Raw genomic sequence first — 23,456 nt, forward strand, 5'->3', positions numbered from 1 at the left:
AAAAATTAATAATGATATAGCGAATGTGTCTTTTCTGGTATTGGTCCCTGTGCTCTGGTCAACAGCTGGCAGATACAGTGTCCTAAATCATTATTGGATGAAAAGAGCATCATTATGGATGAAAAGAGCGAGATCATTTAAAAAAAAAATTCAATGGCAGTCGAGCATCTATCATCATGTGACCAGAAATAAGAACCTCGGTGTTTATTAGAAAGGCTCATCAAACTCATCATGTGTATTTTTCGCCACCCTGTGAAGTTCATCATCATCTATTTCATCCAGAGCCTAATAATAAACTGCATGGTTTCCTGAGTCGTAGTGGGAAAGACCACGTCATCACGTGACTCCAAGTTTACTTCGACATGATGGTTATTATTTCCATATTTGAGCATAAAAGTGTTTCCACCGACGTCATTCATTTTGTCGACATTTGGAAAGTTCACCTTACAAATGAGCTGTTTCCTGTTTTCGTGACATAATTTTTTTAACCAACGTACTTTACTCGCATAAAACGTTTGGATGGAAACCTGGTTACTGACAGAAATACAGTTGAAGTCGGAAGTTTGTAGTGTTGGAGTCATTAAAACTAATTTTTCAACCACTCCACAAATGTCTTGTTAACAAACTATAGTTTTGGCAAGTCGGTTAGGACATCTGCTTTGTGCATGACACAAGTCATTTTTCCAACAATTGTTTACAGACAAATTATTTCACTTATAATTCACTGTATCACAATTCCAGTGGGTCAGAAGTTTACATACACTAAGTTGACTGTGACTTAAACAGCTTGGAAAATTCCAGAAAATGATGTCACGGCTTTAGAAGTTTCTGAGAGGCTAATTGACGTCATTTGAGTCAATTGGAGGCGTACCTGTGGATGTATTTCAAGGCCTACCTTCGAACTCAGTGCCTCTTTGCTTGACATCATGGGACAATCAAAAGAAATCAGCCAAGACCTCAGAAAAAAATTGTAGACCTCCACAAGTCTGGTTCATCCTTGGGAGCAATTTCCAAACGCCTGAAGGTGCCACGTTCATCTGTGCAAATAATAGTACGCAAGTATAAACACCATGGGACCACGCAGCCGTCATACCGCTCAGGAAGGAGACGCGTTCTGTCTCCTAGAGATGAACGTACTTTGGTGCGAAAAGTGCAAATCAATCCAAGAACAAAAGCAAAGGACGTTGTGAAGATGCTGGAGGAAACAGGTACAAAAGTATCTATATCCACAGTAAAATGAGTCCTATATCGACATAACCTGAAAGGCCGCTCAGCAAGGAAGAAGCCACTGCTCCAAAACCGCCATTAAAAAGCCAAACTACAGTTTGCAACTGCTCATGGGGACAAAGATCATACTTTTTGGAGAAATGTCCTCTGGTCTGATGAAACAAAAATAGAACTGTTTGGCCATAATGACCATCGTTATGTTCGGAGGAAAAAGGGGGACGCTTGCAAGCCGAAGAACACCATCCCAACCGTGAAGCACGGTCGTGGCAGCATCATGTTGTGGGGGTGCTTTGCTGCAGGAGGGACTTGTGCACCTCACAAAATAGGTGGCATCATGAGGTAGGAAAAGGATGTGGATATATTGAAGCAACATCTCAAGACATCAGTCAGGAAGTTAAAGCTTGGTCACAAATGGGTCTTCCAAATGGACAATGACCCCAAGCATACTTCCAAAGTTGTGGCAAAACGGCTTAAGGACAACAAAGTCAAGGTATTGGAGAGGCCATCACAAAGCCCTGACCTCAATCCCATAGAAAATTTGTGGGCAGAACTGAAAAAGTGTGTGCGAGCAAGGAGGCAATTTAAAGGCAATGCTACCAAATACTAATTGAGTGTATATAAACTTCTTACCCACTTGGAATGTGATGAAAGAAATAAAAGCTCAAATAAATCATTCTCTCTAGTGTTATTCTGACATTTCACATTCTTAAAATAAAGTGGTGATCCTAACTGACCTAAGACAGGGAATTTTTACCAGGATTAAATGTCAGGAATTGTGAAAAACTGAGTTAAAATGTATTTGGCTAAGGTGTATGTAAACTTCCGAATTCAACTGTACGCTATATATGCGTAAGTATGTGGACACCCCTTCAAATTGGTAGATTCGGCTATTTCAGCCACACCCGTTGCTGACAGGTGTATAAAATCGAGTACACCGCCATGCAATCTCCATAGACAAACATTGGCATTAGAATGGCCTTACTGAAGAGCTCACCGTGGCACGGTCGTAGGATGCCACCTTTCCAACAAGTCAGTTTGTCAAATTTCTTCCCTGCTGTTATTGTGAAGTGGAAACGTCTAGGAGTAACAACGGCTCAGCTGTGAAGTGGTAGGCCACACAAGCTCACAGAACGGGACCGTCAAGTGCTGAAGAACGTAGTGCATAAAAAAAATCTGTCCTCAGTTGCAACACTCACTACCGAGTTCTAAACTGCCTCTGGAAGCAACGTCAGCACAAGAACTGTTTGTCAGAAGCTTAATGAAATAGGTCTCCATGGCCGAGCAGCCGCACACAAGCCTAATGTCACCATGCGCAATGCCAAGCGTTGGCTGGAGTGGTGTAAACCTCGCCGCCATTGGTCTCTGGAGCAGTGGAAGCGCGGTGTGGAAGAACTTGATTGGCCTGCACAGAGTCCTGACCTCAACCAAATCAAACACCTTTGGGATGAATTGGAACACCGACTGCGAGCCAGGTCTAATCGCCCAACATCAGTGCCCCGACCTCACTAATACTCTTGTGGCTGAATGGAAGCAAGTCCCCCGCAGCAATGTTCCTACATCTAGTGGAAAGCCTTCCCAGAAGAGTGGAGGCTGTTATAGCAGCAAAGGGGGAACCAACTCCATATTAATGGCCATGATTTTGAAATGAGATGTTCGACAAGCAGGTGTCCACATACTTTTGGTCATTTAGTGTATCATTTAAAAAAAAAAATCTGATTTCATAAAGGAATTCCTTTTAAATTTTTAAAATTATTTTGTATTTATTTGTGAAGTTCTAAGCGTTAAAATAGCAATAGTTAGTTATAATGAGAGATATTGACTAGGCATTAATATGTCTACAGTCCTTAGAGAGAGAGAGTATTGAGAGTACTTACTTGTCACTGAGTTCAACGTACGGTGGATCACATTTTAGCGGATCCAAGCATGTATAGCCTCCCTGGAAATTGAAACATACTTGTGCTGTTGTACACGTGTTGTTACCAGTCTCACATTCATTGATATCTTCAAAAATCAAACACACAACAATTAACGTTAGTTACACAACATCATCATCCATCATAACAAATTACAAATATTATTATTACACAATGAAAACAAAACAAGCAATAGGTAGGTATACTATACTAAAGGACTCTCCAACCCTGTTCCTGGAGAGATACCTACTGTAGGTTTACATCTATCTAGTCCAGGGCTCTCCAACCCTGTTCCTGGAGAGATACCTACTGTAGGTTTACATCTATCTAGTCCAGGGCTCTCCAACCCTGTTCCTGGAGAGATACCTACTGTAGGTTTACATCTATCTAGTCCAGGGCTCTCCAACCCTGTTCCTGGAGAGATACCTACTGTAGGTTTACATCTATCTAGTCCAGGGCTCTCCAACCCTGTTCCTGGAGAGATACCTACTGTAGGTTTACATCTATCTAGTCCAGAGCTCTCCAATCCTGTTCCTGGAGAGATACCTACTGTAGGTTTACATCTATCTAGTCCAGGGCTCTCCAACCCTGTTCCTGGAGAGATACCTACTGTAGGTTTACATCTATCTAGTCCAGGGCTCTCCAACCCTGTTCCTGGAGAGACACCTACTGTAGGTTTACATCTATCTAGTCCAGGGCTCTCCAACCCTGTTCCTGGAGAGATACCTACTGTAGGTTTACATCTATCTAGTCCAGGGCTCTCCAACCCTGTTCCTGGAGAGACACCTACTGTAGGTTTACATCTATCTAGTCCTATCTAGAAAGGTTATGGTAAAGTTAGTCCCGGGGTGAATCTAAAAAGTATTCTCATCACCTTCCCAAAATGCCAGAGGTAAACGAGGATAGCTTTGAAGAGAAGATCCTTAGTTTCCTCTGACATTTTGAGTAAGAAGCGAGGAGAGAGGACGCAACGCAAGGAATCAAGCATTTCGCTACACCCACAATAACATCTGCTGAATATGTGTATGGACCAATAACATCTGCTGAATATGTGCATGTGACCAATAACATCTGCTGAATATGTGTATGTGACCAATAACATCTGCTGAATATGTGTATGGACCAATAACATCTGCTGAATATGTGTATGGACCAATAACATCTGCTGAATATGTGTATGGACCAATAACATCTGCTGAATATGTGTATGGACCAATAACATCTGCTGAATATGTGTATGGACCAATAACATCTGCTGAATATGTGTATGTGACCAATAACATCTGCTGAATATGTGTATGTGACCAATAACATCTGCTGAATATGTGTATGGACCAATAACATCTGCTGAATATGTGTATGGACCAATAACATCTGCTGAATATGTGTATGGACCAATAACATCTGCTGAATATGTGTGTGTGACCAATAACGTGATTTGATATATTGAGATTCACCCAGTAAGTCAGTCTCCTGTCATGCTGACAGATTACAGACTGCTGTCAGTAGGTGTCCTGATTACCTTCACAGCTTCTCCCACCCCTGGACAAGTTAGGGTTAGTACAGTAGGTGTCCTGATTACCTTCACAGCTTCTCCCACCCCTGGACAGGTTAGGGTTAGTACAGTAGGTGTCCTGATTACCTTCAAAGCTTCTCCCACCCCTGGACAGGTTAGGGTTAGTACAGTAGGTGTCCTGATTACCTTCACAGCTTCTCCCATCCCTGGACAAGTTAGGGTTAGTACAGTAGGTGTCCTGATTACCTTCACAGCTTCTCCCACCCCTGGACAGGTTAGGGTTAGTACAGTAGGTGTCCTGATTACCTTCACAGCTTCTCCCACCCCTGGACAGGTTAGGGTTAGTACAGTAGGTGTCCTGATTACCTTCACAGCTTCTCCCACCCCTGGACAGGTTAGGGTTAGTACAGTAGGTGTCCTGATTACCTTCACAGCTTCTCCCACCCCTGGACAGGTTAGGGTTAGTACAGTAGGTGTCCTGATTACCTTCACAGCTTCTCCCACCCCTGGACAGGTTAGGGTTAGTACAGTAGGTGTCCTGATTACCTTCACAGCTTCTCCCATCCCTGGACAAGTTAGGGTTAGTACAGTAGGTGTCCTGATTACCTTCACAGCTTCTCCCACCCCTGGACAGGTTAGGGTTAGTACAGTAGGTGTCCTGATTACCTTCACAGCTTCTCCCATCCCTGGACAAGTTAGGGTTAGTACAGTAGGTGTCCTGATTACCTTCACAGCTTCTCCCATCCCTGGACAGGTTAGGGTTAGTACAGTAGGTGTCCTGATTACCTTCACAGCTTCTCCCATCCCTGGACAAGTTAGGGTTAGTACAGTAGGTGTCCTGATTACCTTCACAGCTTCTCCCACCCCTGGACAGGTTAGGGTTAGTACAGTAGGTGTCCTGATTACCTTCACAGCTTCTCCCATCCTCATAAAGGTAGTATCCCCCTGGGCAGTGACACTGGAAGGAGCCAGGTGTGTTCACACAGCGGTGCTGACACAGAAACTCTGAGAAACCACACTCGTCCAGGTCTACGGGTGATACACAGCATTAGTAGTTATCACAGTACATCACAGTACGTCACAGTACATCACAGCACACCACAGTACACCACAGTACACCACAGTACACCACAGTCAATCACAGTACACCACAGTCAATCACAGTACACCACAGTACATCACAGTACATCACAGCACACCACAGTACACCACAGTACATCGCAGTACACCACAGTCAATCACAGTACACCCCAGTACATCACAGTACATCACAGTACATCACAGTACACCACAGTACACCACAGTACATCACAGTACACCACAGTACATCACAGTACACCACAGTACACCACGGTACACCACAGTACATCACAGTACACCACAGTCATCACAGTACACCACAGTACATCGCAGTACACCACAGTACACCACAGTACATCACAGTACACCACAGTCATCACAGTACACCACAGTCATCACAGTACATCGCAGTACATCACAGTACACCACAGTACATCACAGTACATCACAGCACACCACAGTACACCACAGTACATCGCAGTACACCACAGTCAATCACAGTACACCCCAGTACATCACAGTACATCACAGTACATCACAGTACACCACAGTACACCACAGTACATCACAGTACACCACAGTACATCACAGTACACCACAGTACACCACAGTACATCACAGTACACCACAGTACATCACAGTACACCACGGTACACCACAGTACATCACAGTACACCACAGTCATCACAGTACACCACAGTACATCGCAGTACACCACAGTACACCACAGTACATCACAGTACACCACAGTCATCACAGTACACCACAGTCATCACAGTACATCGCAGTACATCACAGTACACCACAGTACATCACAGTCATCACAGTACACCACAGTATACCACAGTCATCACAGTACACCACAGTATACCACAGTACATCATAAAACACCACATCATAGTCATCACTGTCATTACAATATTGCCCAAGAATTACAGTTCAAAGTGTAAGGAGGGGCACAATAATGACTGAACAATAGCCAGATATAAAATAATGATTTGGATGGTTATGAATCACTAGGTTACCATAGACCTCCTTTATCTGTCTCACTTCAACAACTTAGTGGCTCAAATAGCACCCTATTCCCTATATATAGTGCACCATAGGGCTCTGGTCAAACATAGTGCACTATATATATAGGGAATAGGGTGCCATAGGGCACCCATCAGTCCCTGGTTGGAGGGCCAGTAGGAGGCACTCTTTCCTCTGGTCTAAAAAATATCCCACTGCCCTGTGTAGGGTGCCGTCTTCCGGATGGGACGTTAAAGGGGTGTCCTGACTCTCTGAGGTCATGTATGTAGTGCACTATATATAGAGAATAGGGTCACATAGAGCTCTGGTCTAATGTAGTGCACTATATAGAGAATAGGGTGCCATATGGCTCTGGTCAAACGTAGTGCACTATATAGAGAATAGGGTGCCATAGGGCTCTGGTCTAATGTAGTGCACTATATAGGGAATAGGGTGCCATATGGCTCTGGTCAAACGTAGTGCACTATATAGGGAATAGGGTGCCATAGGGCTCTGGTCTAATGTAGTGCACTATATAGGGAATAGGGTGCCATATGGCTCTGGTCAAACGTAGTGCACTATATAGGGAATAGGGTGTCATTGGGGATGGACACCCTTCTCTTTGGTTGCAGCAACACAGAACTTATTTGATCTCGCGTCATCACCATTGCAAGTGGTCCCGTCAGAAGCCAGCTCAAACCCCTCTTCACAGCTACACATGTAGGAGCCGTAGGTGTTGAAACAGCCGTGGGTACAGGGGTTATCCTCGCACTCGTCCACATCTAGAGAGAGGAGAGAGGAGGTTAGATTAACACCTTCACTACAACAAGGTTATTACCTTGACTTTTTCACCATTTTGTTGTGTTACAGCCTGAATTTAAAATTGATTACTGGCCTACACACAATACCCCATAATATTTTTAAAAAAAAAGGAATTCTGGTTTTAATTTTTTTTTTTACAAATTAATTACAAATGAAAAAAATTGAAATGTCTTGAGTCAAGAAGTATTCAACCCCTTTGTTATGACAAGCTTAAAACCTCTTAAGGATCGGACCCTTTAAAAAAAAAATGTCACCTAAAATGACATACCCAAATCTAACTGCCTGTAGCTCAGGACCTGAAGCAAGGATATGCTGATTCTTAATTCCATTTGAAAGGAAACACTTTGAAGTTTGTGGAAATGTGAAATTAATATAGGAGAACATAACACATTAGATCTGGTAAAAGATATTACAAAGAAAAAAACATGTGTTTTCTATTTATTTTTTTGTTGGTCACCGCTCCAGTAGAGGTTAAATAAGTTCAGGAGTAAAAATGTGCTTAACAAGTCACATAATAAGTTGCATGGTTGAATGACTACCTCATCTCTGTACCCAACACAGACAATTATCTGTAAGGTCCCTCAGTCGAGCAGTGAATTTCAAACACAGATTCAACCACAAAGACCAGGGAGGTTTTCCAATGCCTCGCAAAGAAGGGCACCTATTGGTAGATGGGTAAAAATGTAAAAAGCAGACATTGAATATCGGAGAGGAAGGAAACTGCTCAGGGATTTAACCATGAGGCCAATGGTGACTTTAAAACAGTTACAGAGTTTAATGACTGTGATAGGAGAAAAATGAGGATGGATTAACAATGTATTGTAGTCACTCTACAATACTAACCTAACTGACAGAGTGAAAAGAAGGAAGCCTGTACAGAATACAAATATTCCAAAATATGCAACCTGTTTGCAACAATGCATTAAAGTAATACTTCAAATAATGTGGCAAAGCAATTAACTTTTTGTCCTGAATACAAGGTGTTATGTTTGGGGAAAATCCAATACAAATACATTACTGAGTACCACTCCATATTTTCAAGCATAGCGGTGGCTGCATCATGTTATGGGTATGCTTGTAATCTATAAGGACTGGGGAGTTTTTCAGGATAAAAAAGAAATGGAATGGAGCTAAGCACAGGCAAAACCCTTGAGGAAAACCTGGTTCAGTCTGCTTTCCACCAGTCACTGGGAGATGAATTCACCTTTCAGCAGGACAATAACCTAAAACACAAGGCCACATCTACACTGGAGTTGCTCACCAAGAAGACAGTGAATGTTCCTGAGTGGCCTAGTTACAGTTTTGTCTTAAATTTACTTGAAAATCTATGCCAAGACCTGAAAATCGTTGTCTTAGCAATGATCAACAACCAACTTGACAAAGCTTGAAGAATTGTAAAAATAATAAAATGGGCAAATGTTGCACAATCCAGGTGTGGAAAGCTCTTAGAGACTTACCCAGAAAGACTCACAGCTGTAATCACTACCTAAGGTGATTCTAACATGTACTGTTGACTTAGGAGGTTGAATACTTATCTAATCATGATATATTAGTGTTTGATTTTTCATGATTTATTTTTTAACAAATGTTAGAATTTTTCTTTCCTCTTTGACATTACAGAGTATTTTGTGTAGATCGTTGACCCCAAAAAAATGACAATTACAAACATTTTAATCTCACCTTTTAACACAAAAAAATGTGGAAAAAGTAAAGGGCTGTGAATACTCTCATAAGGCACTTTATACGTGTGTGTGTGTGTGTGTGTGTGTGTGTGTGTGTGTGTGTGTGTGTGTGTGTGTGTGTGTGTGTGTGTATACGGGTGCATGCATGGATGCCAGTGTGTGTGTGTGTCTGCACGGTGTGTGTGTGTGTGTGTGTGTCTGCACGGTGTGTGTGTGTGTGTGTGTGTGTGTGTGTGTGTGTGTGTGTGTGTGTGTGTGTGTGTGTGTGTCTGCACGGTGTGTGTGTGTGTGTGTGTGTGTGTGTGTGTGTGTGTGTGTGTGTGTGTGTGTGTGTGTGTGTGTGTGTGTGTGTGTGTGTGTGTGTGTGTGTGTGTGTGTGTGTGTGTCCACCTTGACAGGTTCTGCTGTCAGGGTTGAGGAGGAAGCCAGGGTTACAGGAGCAGGAATAGGAGCCTGGCACGTTGGCACACAGCTGCTGGCAGTACCCGTAACGGCACTCATCAATATCTGGACACAGAGAGGTGGAAGTTAAACAATCAATATCTGGAAGTTAAACAATCAATATCTGGACACAGAGAGATGGAAGTTAAACAATCAATATCTGGAAGTTAAACAATCAATATCTGGAAGTTAAACAATCAATATCTGGACACAGAGAGATGGAAGTTAAACAATCAATATCTGGAAGTTAAACAATCAATATCTGGAAGTTAAATAATCAATATCTGGACACAGAGAGGTGGAAGTTAATCAATCAATATCTGGAAGTTAAACAATCAATATCTGGAAGTTAAACAATCAATATCTGGAAAGACCTGGAACAATCAGGAAAAGCCAAGTTTGACACAGCAACAAAAAAAAAACGTAAACATATAGTGTATTTCCACATATAGTAATGATTGACATTTCCATAATGACGATATAGGGTAGTATCTGTCCTACCACACACACACACACACACACACACACACACACACACACACACACACACACACACACACACACACACACACACACACACACACACACACACACACACACACACACACACACACACACACACACACAGGTTCTTACCCTGACACTGTCCCCCGACCAGCCAGTAGCCCTCGGTACAGGAACAGGTGTAACCTCCAGCTGTGTTGATACACACCTGGGTGGGGTTACACTGGTGGGAATCTGTCTCACACTCATCAATGTCTGCAATAGAGGAACAGAGACAGGTTGGTTCGACTGGGTTAAATGTATCCCTCCTCCCCCAATGGAAAATATATTTTCCCCCTTGTACTATAAAAGAAATGGTCACACCCTCCTCTCTGATAAAATGAACAAAAAAAAAACAATGATCACCACCACAAATAACAATAACTGTAGTGATTCTTTGTTTATAAACGTGGATATAGACTTGACCTCTTCAGGATGGTTTTGTGGAATAGTCGATGCTACACAGAGCTAACGGGCCAGAAGCTTGAGGGTTTGCCGAGACACCACGGATGAGCTCACTCTCCCTGCCTGTCTCATCACTCTCCCTGCCTGTCTCATCACTCTCCCTGCCTGTCTCATCACTCTCCCTGCCTGTCTCATCACTCTCCCTGCCTATCTCATCACTCTCCCTGCCTGTCTCATCACTCTCCCTGCCTGTCTCATCACTCTCTCTGCCTGTCTCATCACTCTCCCTGCTTGTCTCATTACACTCTCTGCCTGTCTCATCACTCTCCCTGCCTGTCTCATCACTCTCACTGCCTGTCTCATCACTCTCTCCCTGCCTGTCTCATCACTCTCTCTGCCTGTCTCATCACTCTCCCTGCCTGTCTCATCACTCTCCCTGCCTGTCTCATCACTCTCTCCCTGCCTGTCTCATTACACTCTCTGCCTGTCTCATCACACTGGAGAGATGTTTTGCTTGTACCAGGCCTTCAGATGTAGATTCCTGTAGAAACGAAATAGGTCAATCTTTGTATTAAATTCATTAGTTGAGTATGTGGGGGCAAAGGACAGTCCTTTAGACAATACCCTTACGCAATCATCAGAAAGGGGTTCTCCAGAAATGTTGATCACAGCCTTGTTCTGGTCCTGCTCCGTGTGGTTGGATAGTCTTGACTTCTTCCTCCCCCTCGGATTGTGAGTGAAGGAAAAGCAGCCAACATGTGCTCAGCATATGTGGGAAATGCTTCAAGACTGTCGGAAAAGCATTCCAGGGGAAGCTGGTTGAGAGAATGCCAAGCTGTCATCAAGGCAAACGGTGGGTACTTTGAAGAATCTCATTTATAAAATATATTTTGATTTGTTTAACACTTCTTTGGTGTTATTTCATAGCTTTTGACTTTTTTTTTGTAGAATATAGTAAAAAAAAAAATATAAAGAAAACCCCTTGAAGTAGGTGTCTAAACTTTTGACCAGTACTGTATATATTCAATGACGGAAGCCACAATCTATCTGCAATATTAAAGCTGATCTACACCCTAAAAAAAATAACAATAATATTTGGCATCTTCCATAAATTTTGGGGCGGCAGGTAACCTAGTGGTTAGAGCATTGGGCCAGTAACTGAAAGGTTGCTGGATTGAATCCTCGAACAAAATGTGTCGTTCTGCCCCTGAACAAGGCAGTTAACCCACTGTTCCCCAGTAGGCCGTCATTATAAAATAAGAATTTGTTCATAACTGACTTGCCTAGTTAAACAAATATTATGAGCTGGATATAGAACTGTCCCCCACCCCAGTACATGTAGAACTGTCCCGCACCCCAGTACATGTAGAACTCTCCCCCACCCCAGTACATATAGAACTGTCCCCCACCCCAGTACATGTAGAACTGTCCCCCACCCCAGTACATATAGAACTGTCCCCCACCCCAGTACATATAGAACTGTCCCCCCACCCCAGTACATATAGAACTGTCCCCCCACCCCAGTACATATAGAACTGTCCCCCCACCCCAGTACATATAGAACTGTCCCCCACCCCAGTACATATAGAACTGTCCCCCCACCCCAGTACATATAGAACTGTCCCCCACCCCAGTACATATAGAACTGTCCCCCACCCCAGTACATGTAGAACTGTCCCCCACCCCAGTACATGTAGAACTGTCCCCCCACCCCAGTACATGTAGAACTGTCCCCCCACCCCAGTACATATAGAACTGTCCCCCCACCCCAGTACATGTAGAACTGTCCCCCACCCCAGTACATGTAGAACTGTCCCCCCACCCCAGTACATGTAGAACTGTCCCCCCACCCCAGTACATGTAGAACTGTCCCCCACCCAGTACATATAGAACTGTCCCCCCACCCCAGTACATATAGAACTGTCCCCCCACCCCAGTACATATAGAACTGTCCCCCACCCCAGTACATATAGAACTGTCCCCCACCCCAGTACATATAGAACTGTCCCCCCACCCCAGTACATATAGAACTGTCCCCCCACCCCAGTACATATAGAACTGTCCCCCACCCCAGTACATATAGAACTGTCCCCCACCCCAGTACATATAGAACTGTCCCCCACCCCAGTACATATAGAACTGTCCCCCCACCCCAGTACATATAGAACTGTCCCGCACCCCAGTACATATAGAACTGTCCCCCACCCCAGTACATATAGAACTGTCCCCCACCCCAGTACATATAGAACTGTCCCCCCACCCCAGTACATATAGAACTGTCCCCCACCCCAGTACATATAGAACTGTCCCCCCACCCCAGTACATATAGAACTGTCCCCCACCCCAGTACATATAGAACTGTCCCCCCACCCCAGTACATATAGAACTGTCCCCCCACCCCAGTACATATAGAACTGTCCCCCACCCCAGTACATATAGAACTGTCCCCCCACCCCAGTACATATAGAACTGTCCCCCACCCCAGTACATATAGAACTGTCCCCCACCCCAGTACATATAGAACTGTCCCCCACCCCAGTACATATAGAACTGTCCCCCCACCCCAGTACATATAGAACTGTCCCCCACCCCAGTACATATAGAACTGTCCCCCACCCCAGTACATATAGAACTGTCCCCCACCCCAGTACATATAGAACTGTCCCCCACCCAAGTACATATAGAACTGTCCCCCCACCACAGTACATATAGAACTGTCCCCCACCCCAGTACATGTAGAACTGTCCCCCCACCCCAGTACATATAGAACTGTCCCCCCACCCCAGTACATATAGAACTGTCCCCCACCCCAGTACATATAGAACTGTCCCCCCACCTCAGTACATATAGAACTGTCCCCCCACCTCAGTACATATAGAACTGTCCCCCCACCCCAGTACATATAGAACTGTCCCCCCACCCCAGTACATATAGAACTGTCCCCCCACCCCAGTACATATAGAACTGTCCCCCCACCCCAGTACATATAGAACTGTCCCCCACCCCAGTACATATAGAACTGTCCCCCACCCCAGTACATATAGAACTGTCCCCCACCCCAGTACATATAGAACTGTCCCCCACCCCAGTACATATAGAACTGTCCCCCACCCCAGTACATATAGAACTGTCCCCCCACCCCAGTACATATAGAACTGTCCTCCCACCCCAGTACATATAGAACTGTCCCCCCACCCCAGTACATATAGAACTGTCCCCCCACCCCAGTACATATAGAACTGTCCCCCCACCCCAGTACATATAGAACTGTCCCCCACCCCAGTACATATAGAACTGTCCCCCCACCCCAGTACATATAGAACTGTCCCCCCACCCCAGTACATATAGAACTGTCCCCCCACCCCAGTACATATAGAACTGTCCCCCCACCCCAGTACATGTAGAACTGTCCCCCCACCCCAGTACATATAGAACTGTCCCCCCACCCCAGTACATATAGAACTGTCCCCCCACCCCAGTACATGTAGAACTGTCCCCCCACCCCAGTACATGTAGAACTGTCCCCCACCCCAGTACATATAGAACTGTCCCCCCACCCCAGTACATATAGAACTGTCCCCCACCCCAGTACATATAGAACTGTCCCCCCACCCCAGTACATATAGAACTGTCCCCCACCCCAGTACATGTAGAACTGTCCCCCACCCCAGCACATATAGAACTGTCCCCCACCCCAGTACATTTAGAACTGTCCCCCACCCCAGTACATGTAGAACTATCCACCACCCCAGTTCATGTAGAACTGTCCCCCACCCCAGTACATGTAGAACTGTCCCCCACCCCAGTTCATGTAGAACTGTCCCCCACCCCAGTATGTGAATAGTGATCGTGAAGTAACCTTGATAGTTGATAAAAAAAAGTCACTATTGATCGTGAAGTAACCTTGTTTGTTGAATCTACCCAATATTACAACGTTTTTTGGAGGTAGCCTACCTTAACATTCTAAGTTTCACTAAATATGCAGTTGCTACAGGTCAGTATCGCATTAACTGAATGTATTGTTCTTAATGTAGTATGATAATAGTTCCCACAGATTGCACATAAATAACTGTAATTCCGTGTATTACACTAGATTAAAGACTAATGTTCTGGGTGAAATTCATTTAACTTCCCTTAAACAGTTTCACACACTACCCCATAATCAACACATAACATTTCCTTATGTGGATATTACAAATCAAAATTCAGACTGTTCATGGTTCTCAGACAATGAAGTCATTTTATGTAGAGGGGAGGGAGGGAGGGAGGGAGGGAGGGAGGGAGGGAGGGAGGGAGGGAGGGAGAGCAGGGAGAGCAGGGTGGTTTATTTATAAATCTACTGTTTAACATTGTGTGTATAGAGTGAAATTAATATTTAAAGACATTGTAACCATTGTTTGCACAATGCTCAGCCCTGCTCTGGTAGTTCACTAAACTACAGAGGATGTTGTCCATCGAAGTTGTTGTCTCCGGCTCTTTTGATATCAGATTCACAAGGTTTGTGGTAGTTTAACGGGTTTCATGCACCTTAGACTAGGAGTGTTTCCAATTCACACCGCAGCCCTATAGTCACAGCACTGATGAAAAGGGAAGCTACAGTGGGGGGGGAAAGTATTTGATCCCCTGCTGATTTTGTACGTTTGCCCACTTACAAAGAAATGATCAGTCTATAATTTTAATGGTAGGTTTATTTGAACAGTGAGAGACAGAATAACAACCAAAAAATCCAGAAAAACCCATGTCAAAAATGTTTTAAAATGATTTGCATTTTAATGAGGGAAATGAGTATTTGACCCCTCTGCAAAACATGACTTAGTACTTGGTGGCAAAACCCTTGTTGGCAATCACAGAGGTCAGATGTTTCTTGTAGTTGGCCACCAGGTTTGCACACATCTCAGGAGGGATTTTGTCCCACTCCTCTTTGCAGATCTTCTCCAAGTCATTAAGGTTTCGAGGCTGACGTTTGGCAACTCAAACCTTCAGCTCCCTCCACTGATTTTCTATGGGATTAAGGTCTGGAGACTGGCTAGGACACTCCAGGACCTTAATGTGCTTCTTCTTGAGCCACTCCTTTTTTGCCTTGGCCGTGTGTTTTGGGTCATTGTCATGCTGGAATACCCATCCACGACTCATTTTCAATGCCCTGGCTGAGGGAAGGATGTTCTCACCCAAGATTTGACGGTACATGGCCCCATCCATTGTCTTTTTGATGCGGTGAAGTTGTCCTGTCCCCTTAGCAGAAAAACACCCCCTAAACATAATGTTTCCACCTCCATGTTTGACGGTGGGGATGGTGTTCTTGGGGTCATAGGCAGCATTCCTCCTCCTCCAAACACGGCGAGTTGAGTTGATGCCAAAGAGCTCCATTTTGCTCTCATCTGACCACAACACTTTCACCAGTTGTCCTCTGAATCATTTAGATGTTCATTGGCAAACTTCAGACGGGCATGTATATGTATTCTTGAGCAGGGGGACCTTGCGGGCACTGCAGGATTTCAGTCCTTCACGGCGTAGTGTGTTACCAATTGTTTTCTTTGTGACTATGGTCCCAGCTGCCTTGAGATCATTGACAAGATCCTCCCGTGTAGTTCTGGGCTGGTTCCTCACCGTTCTCATGATCATTGCAACTCCACGAGGTGAGATCTTGCATGGAGCCCCAGGCCGAGGGAGATTGACAGTTCATTTGTGTTTCTTCCATTTGCGAATAATCGCACCAAATGTTGTCACCTTCTCACCAAGCTGCTTGGCGATGGTCTTGTAGCCCATTCCAGCCTTGTGTAGATCTACAATCTTGTCCCTGACATCCTTGGAGAGCTCTTTGGTCTTGGCCATGGTGGAGAGTTTGGAATCTGATTGATTGATTGCTTCTGTGGACAGGTGTCTTTTTTACAGGTAACAAGCTGTGGTTAGGAGCACTCCCTTTAAGAGTGTGCTCCTAATCTCAGCTCGTTACCTGTATAAAAGACACCTGGGAGCCAGAAATCTTTCGGATTGAGAGAGGGGTCAAATACTTATTTCCCTCATTAAAATGCAAATCAATTAAAAAAAATGTTGACATGCGTTTTTCTGGATATTTTTGTTGTTATTCTGTCTCTCACTGTTCAAATAAACCTACCATTAAAATTATAGACTGATCCTTTCTTTATCAGTGGGCAAACGTACAAAATCAGCAGGGGATCAAATACTTTTTTCCCCCACTGTAACATTACATTTCCTTATGTGGATATTACAAATAAAAATTCAGACTGTTCGTGGTTCTCAGACAATGAAGTTATTTTATGTAGAGGGGAGGGAGGGAGGGAGGTAGAGGGAGGGAGGGAGGGAGGGAGGGAGGGAGGGAGGGAGGGAGGGAGGGAGGGAGGGAGGGAGGGAGGGAGGGAGGGAGGGAGGGGGGTGAGAAGTCAGCTAAGCAAAGTGTTCTTGTTTAAACAGGCAGCTGTGATAAACGGTAAAGTCTGCAGTCCGGCCCGGTAAGTGTTGATCAGCGTCCCAGACGGCACTCTCTTCCCTATATAGTACATGTAGAGCTCTGGTCTAAAGTAGTGCACTATATAGGGAATAGGGCTCTGGTCTAAAGCAGTGCACTATATAGGGAATAGGTGTGGAGGGGTGGGCGAGGGATGAGGAGGTGGAGGGGTGAGGAGGTGGAGGTGTGAGGGGTTGGAGGGGTGAGGAGGGGTGAGGAGAGGTGAGGGGTGAGGGGTTGGAGGGGTGAGGAGGTGGAGGGGTGAGGAGGTGGAGGGGTGAGGGGATGGAGGGGTGAGGAGGGGTGAGGGGTGAGGAGGTGGAAGGGTGAGGAGGTGGAGGGGTGAGGGGTGAGGAGGTGGAGGGGTGAGGAGGTGGAGGGGTGTTAGACAGGGTTGTATCAGCCGGCTGATAGCCAACACAGCAGCACAGCAGCACAGCAACACACAGCAACACACGGCAACACAGCAACACAGAGCAGCACAGCAACACAGAGCAGCACAGCAACACAGAGCAGCACAGCAACACACAGCAACACAGCAGCACAGCAACACAGCAACACAGAGCAGCACAGCAACACACAGCAGCACAGCAACACACAGCAGCACAGCAACACAGAGCAGCACAGCAACACAGAGCAGCACAGCAACACAGCAACACAGAGCAGCAGAGCAACACACAGCAGCACAGCAACACAGAGCAGCACAGCAACACAGAGCAGCACAGCAACACAGAGCAGCACAGCAACACAGCAACACAGAGCAGCACAGCAACACAGAGCAGCACAGCAACACAGAGAAGCACAGCAACACACAGCAGCACAGCTACACTGCAACACAGAGCAGCACAGCAGCACAGCAACACAGCAACACAGAGCAGCACAGCAGCACAGCAACACAGAAACACAGAGCAGCACAGCAGCACAGAGCAGCACAGCAACACAGAGCAGCACAGCAACACAGCAACACAGAGCAGCACAGCAGCTCAGAGCAGCACAGCAACACACAGCAGCACAGCAACACAGCAACACAGAGCAGCACAGCAACACAGAGCAGCACAGCAACACAGCAACACAGAGCAACACAGCAACACAGAGCAGCAGAGCAACACACAGCAGCACAGCAACACAGAGCAGCACAGCAACACAGAGCAGCACAGCAACACAGAGCAGCACAGCAACACAGCAACACAGAGCAGCACAGCAACACAGAGCAGCACAGCAACACAGAGAAGCACAGCAACACACAGCAGCACAGCTACACTGCAACACAGAGCAGCACAGCAGCACAGCAACACAGCAACACAGAGCAGCACAGCAGCACAGCAACACAGAAACACAGAGCAGCACAGCAGCACAGAGCAGCACAGCAACACGGAGCAGCACAGCAACACAGCAACACAGAGCAGCACAGCAGCTCAGAGCAGCACAGCAACACACAGCAGCACAGCAACACAGCAACACAGAGCAGCACAGCAACACAGAGCAGCACAGCAACACAGCAACACAGAGCAACACAGCAACACAGAGCAGCAGAGCAACACACAGCAGCACAGCAACACAGAGCAGCACAGCAACACAGAGCAGCACAGCAACACAGAGCAGCACAGCAACACAGCAACACAGAGCAGCACAGCAACACAGAGCAGCACAGCAACACAGAGAAGCACAGCAACACACAGCAGCACAGCTACACTGCAACACAGAGCAGCACAGCAGCACAGCAACACAGCAACACAGAGCAGCACAGCAGCACAGCAACACAGAAACACAGAGCAGCACAGCAGCACAGAGCAGCACAGCAACACAGAGCAGCACAGCAACACAGCAACACAGAGCAGCACAGCAGCTCAGAGCAGCACAGCAACACACAGCAGCACAGCAACACAGCAACACAGAGCAGCACAGCAACACAGAGCAGCACAGCAACACAGCAACACAGAGCAACACAGCAACACAGAGCAGCACAGCAACACACAGCAGCACAGCTACACAGCAACACAGAGCAGCACAGCAGCACAGCAACACAGAGCAGCACAGCAACACACAGCAACACAGCTACACAGCAACACAGAGCAGCACAGCAGCACAGCAACACAGAAACACAGAGCAGCACCTGCCAGCATTTAAACTGCTATATACTCTCTCAGGCAGAACTGGGTTCAAATAGTATTCTAAATATGGTAATTACATGGTAATTTTCCACAAATAAATATTTTGTGACTTGCTTCAGCTTTTTGAAAGTATTGTTGTGGTACTGAGCCTGGTCACGTGTGGCTCAGTTGGTAGAGCATGGTGTTTGCAACGCCAGGGTTGTGGGTTCGATTCCCACGGGGGACCAGTATGAAAAAATAATAATAATAATGTATGAAATGTATGTATTCACTACTGTAAGTCGCTCTGGATAAGAGCGTCTGCTAAATGACTAAAAATGTTAAAAATGTAAAACATTTGACTTTTAAGTGAAGAGGTGAAATATTGTCAAAGTTAAGAATATTAAAATAATTGGTGTGATTGTTTTGATAGACTACTACAGTCGTGGCCAAAAGTTTTGAGTATGACACAAATATTAATTTCCACAAAGTTTGCTGCCTCAGTGTCTTTAGATATTTTTGTCAGATGTTACTACGGAATACTGAAGTATAATTACAAGCATTTCATAAGTGTCAAAGGCTTTTATTGACAATTACATGAAGTTGATGCAAAGAGTCAATATTTGCAGTGTTGACCCTTCTTTTTCAAGACCTCTGCAATCCGCCCTGGCATGCTGTCAATTAACTTCTGGGCCACATCCTGACTGATGGCAGCCCGTTCTTGCATAATCAATGCTTGGAGTTTGTCAGAATTTGTGGGGTTTTGTTTGTCCATCCGCCTCTTGAGGTTTGACCACAAGTTCTCAATGGGATTAAGGTCTGGGGAGTTTCCTGGCCATGGACCCAAAATATCAATGTTTTGTTCCCCGAGCCACTTAGTTATCACTTTTGCCTTATGGCAAGGTGCTCCATCATGCTGGAAAAGGCATTGTTTGTCACCAAACTGTTCCTGGATGGTTGGGAGAGGTTGCTCTCAGAGGATGTGTTGGTACCAATCTTTATTCATGGCTGTGTTCTTAGGCAAAATTGTGAGTGAGCCCACTCCCTTGGCTGAGAAGCAACCACACACATGAATGGTCTCAGGATGCTTTACTGTTGGCATGACACAGGACTGATGGGAGCGCTCACCGTGTCTTCTCCAGACAAGCTTTTTTCCGGATGCCCCAAACAATCGGAAAGGGGATTCATCAGAGAAAATGACTTTACCCCAGTCCTCAGCAGTCCAATTCCTGTACCTTTTGCAGAATATCAGTCTGTCCCTGATGTTTTTCCTGGAGAGAAGTGGCTTCTTTGCTGCCCTTCTTGACACCAGGCCATCCTCCAAAAGTCTTCGCCTCACTGTGCGTGCAGATGCACTCACACCTGCCTGCTGCCTTTCCTGAGCAAGCTCTGTGCTGGTGTTTCCCCGATCCCGCAGCTGAATCAACTTTAGGAGACGGTCATGGCGCTTGCTGGACATTCTTGGGTGCCCTGAAGCCTTCTTCACAACAATTGAACCACTCTCCTTGAAGTTCTTGATGATCCGATAAATGGTTGATTTAGGTGCAATCTTACTGGCAGCAATATCCTTGGCTGTGAAGCCCTTTTTGTGCAAAGCAATGATGACGGCACGTGTTTCCTTGCAGGTAACCATGGTTGACAGAGGAAGAACAATGATTCCAAGCACCACCCTCCTTTTGAAGCTTCCAGTCTGTTATTCGAACTCAATCAGCATGACAGAGTGATCTCCAGCATTGTCCTCGTAAACACTCACATCTGTGTTAACGAGAGAATCACTGACATGATGTCAGCTGGTCCTTTTGTGGCAGGGCTGAAATGCAGTGGAAATGTTTTTTGGGGATTCAGTTCATTTGCATGGCAAAGAGGGACTTTGCAATTAATTGCAATTCATCTGATCACTCTTCATAACATTCTGGAGTATATGCAAATTGCCATCATACAAACTGAGGCAGCAGTTTGTATTAATATTTGTCATTCTCAAAACTTTTGGCCATGACTGTATATCAACCGTATTAATTTGGAGTCTGGGGCAGTTAGATCACATATGTCATCACTAATAAGACTACTACACTTTTGTCCAATCTCCTACTACAATAGCACAGTATAGAATACCACACTATAGAACACCACACTATAGAATACTACAGTATAGAATACCACAGTATAGAATACCACACTGTAGAACACCACAGTATAGAATACCACACTGTAGAATACCACACTATAGAATACCACACTATAGAATACCACAGTATAGAATACCACAGTATAGAATACCACACTGTAGAACACCACAGTATAGAATACCACAGTATAGAATACCACAGTATAGAATACCACACTATAGAACACCACACTATAGAATACCACAGTATAGAATACCACACTGTAGAATACCACACTATAGAACACCACACTATAGAATACCACAGTATAGAATACCACACTGTAGAATACCACACTATAGAATACCACACTATAGAATACCACAGTATAGAATACCACAGTATAGAATACCACACTGTAGAACACCACAGTATAGAATACCACAGTATAGAATACCACACTATAGAACACCACACTATAGAATACCACACTATAGAATACCACACTATAGAATACCACACTATAGAACACCACACTATAGAACACCACACTGTAGAATACCACACTATATAATACCACAGTATAGAATACCACACTATAGAATACCACAGTATAGAATACCACACTATAGAATACCACAGTAGAGAATACCACAGTATAGAATACCACAGTATAGAATACCACACTGTAGAATACCACACTATAGAACACCACACTATAGAATACCACAGTATAGAATACCACAGTATAGAATACCACACTGTAGAATACCACAGTATATAATACCACACTATAGAATACCACACTGTAGAACACCACAGTATAGAATACCACAGTATAGAATACCACACTATAGAACACCACACTATAGAATACCACACTATAGAATACCACACTATAGAATACCACAGTATAGAATACCACAGTATAGAATACCACACTGTAGAATACCACAGTATAGAATACCACAGTATAGAATACCACACTGTAGAATACCACACTATAGAATACCACACTATAGAATACCACAGTATAGAATACCACAGTATAGAATACCACACTGTAGAACACCACAGTATAGAATACCACAGTATAGAATACCACACTATAGAACACCACACTATAGAATACCACACTATAGAATACCACACTATAGAATACCACACTATAGAACACCACACTATAGAACACCACACTGTAGAATACCACACTATAGAATACCACAGTATAGAATACCACACTATAGAATACCACACTATAGAATACCACACTATAGAATACCACAGTATAGAATACCACAGTATAGAATACCACACTATAGAATACCACAGTATAGAATACCACACTGTAGAATACCACACTATAGAATACCACACTATAGAATACCACAGTATAGAATACCACAGTATAGAATACCACACTATAGAATACCACAGTATAGAATACCACACTGTAGAATACCACACTATAGAATACCACACTATAGAATACCACACTATAGAATACCACACTATAGAATACCACAGTATAGAATACCACACTGTAGAATACCACACTATAGAATACCACAGTATAGAATACCACAGTATAGAATACCACAGTATAGAATACCACACTGTAGAACACCACACTATAGAATACCACAGTATAGAATACCACAGTATAGAATACCACACTATAGAACACCACACTATAGAACACCACAGTATAGAATACCACACTATAGAATACCACACTATAGAACACCACACTGTAGAATACCACACTATAGAATACCACAGTATAGAATACCACAGTATAGAATACCACACTGTAGAACACCACACTATAGAATACCACAGTATAGAATACCACACTATAGAATACCACACAATAGAATACCACACTATAGAATACCACAGTATAGAATACCACACTATAGAATACCACACTATAGAATACCACAGTATAGAATACCACACTATAGAACACCACACTATAGAATACCACACTATAGAATACCACACTATAGAATACCACAGTATAGAATACCACACTGTAGAACACCACACTATAGAATACCACAGTATAGAATACCACACTATAGAATACCACAGTATAGAATACCACAGTATAGAATACCACACTGTAGAACACCACACTATAGAATACCAC

At 44.5% G+C, this 23,456-nt stretch overlaps 1 protein-coding gene across 1 annotated transcript in view; it reads right to left on the minus strand.

Moving 5' to 3' along the window:
• Nucleotides 1-23,456, minus strand: part of fbln5 (fibulin 5) — a 46,663-nt gene that overhangs the window by 6,051 nt on the left and 17,156 nt on the right. The window contains exons 5-9 of the mRNA XM_045707216.2: nucleotides 10,329-10,451; nucleotides 9,642-9,758; nucleotides 7,413-7,529; nucleotides 5,563-5,685; nucleotides 3,102-3,228 (exon numbers count right to left, since the gene is read on the minus strand). Coding sequence (XP_045563172.1) covers nucleotides 3,102-3,228; nucleotides 5,563-5,685; nucleotides 7,413-7,529; nucleotides 9,642-9,758; nucleotides 10,329-10,451 — 607 coding nt within the window. The remainder of the gene's footprint in view (nucleotides 1-3,101; nucleotides 3,229-5,562; nucleotides 5,686-7,412; nucleotides 7,530-9,641; nucleotides 9,759-10,328; nucleotides 10,452-23,456) is intronic.

The sequence above is a fragment of the Salmo salar genome, chromosome 01, assembly GCF_965601325.2.
Source record: "Salmo salar chromosome 01, fSalSal1, whole genome shotgun sequence".
In the NCBI taxonomy this organism is placed as follows: Eukaryota; Metazoa; Chordata; class Actinopteri; order Salmoniformes; family Salmonidae; genus Salmo; species Salmo salar.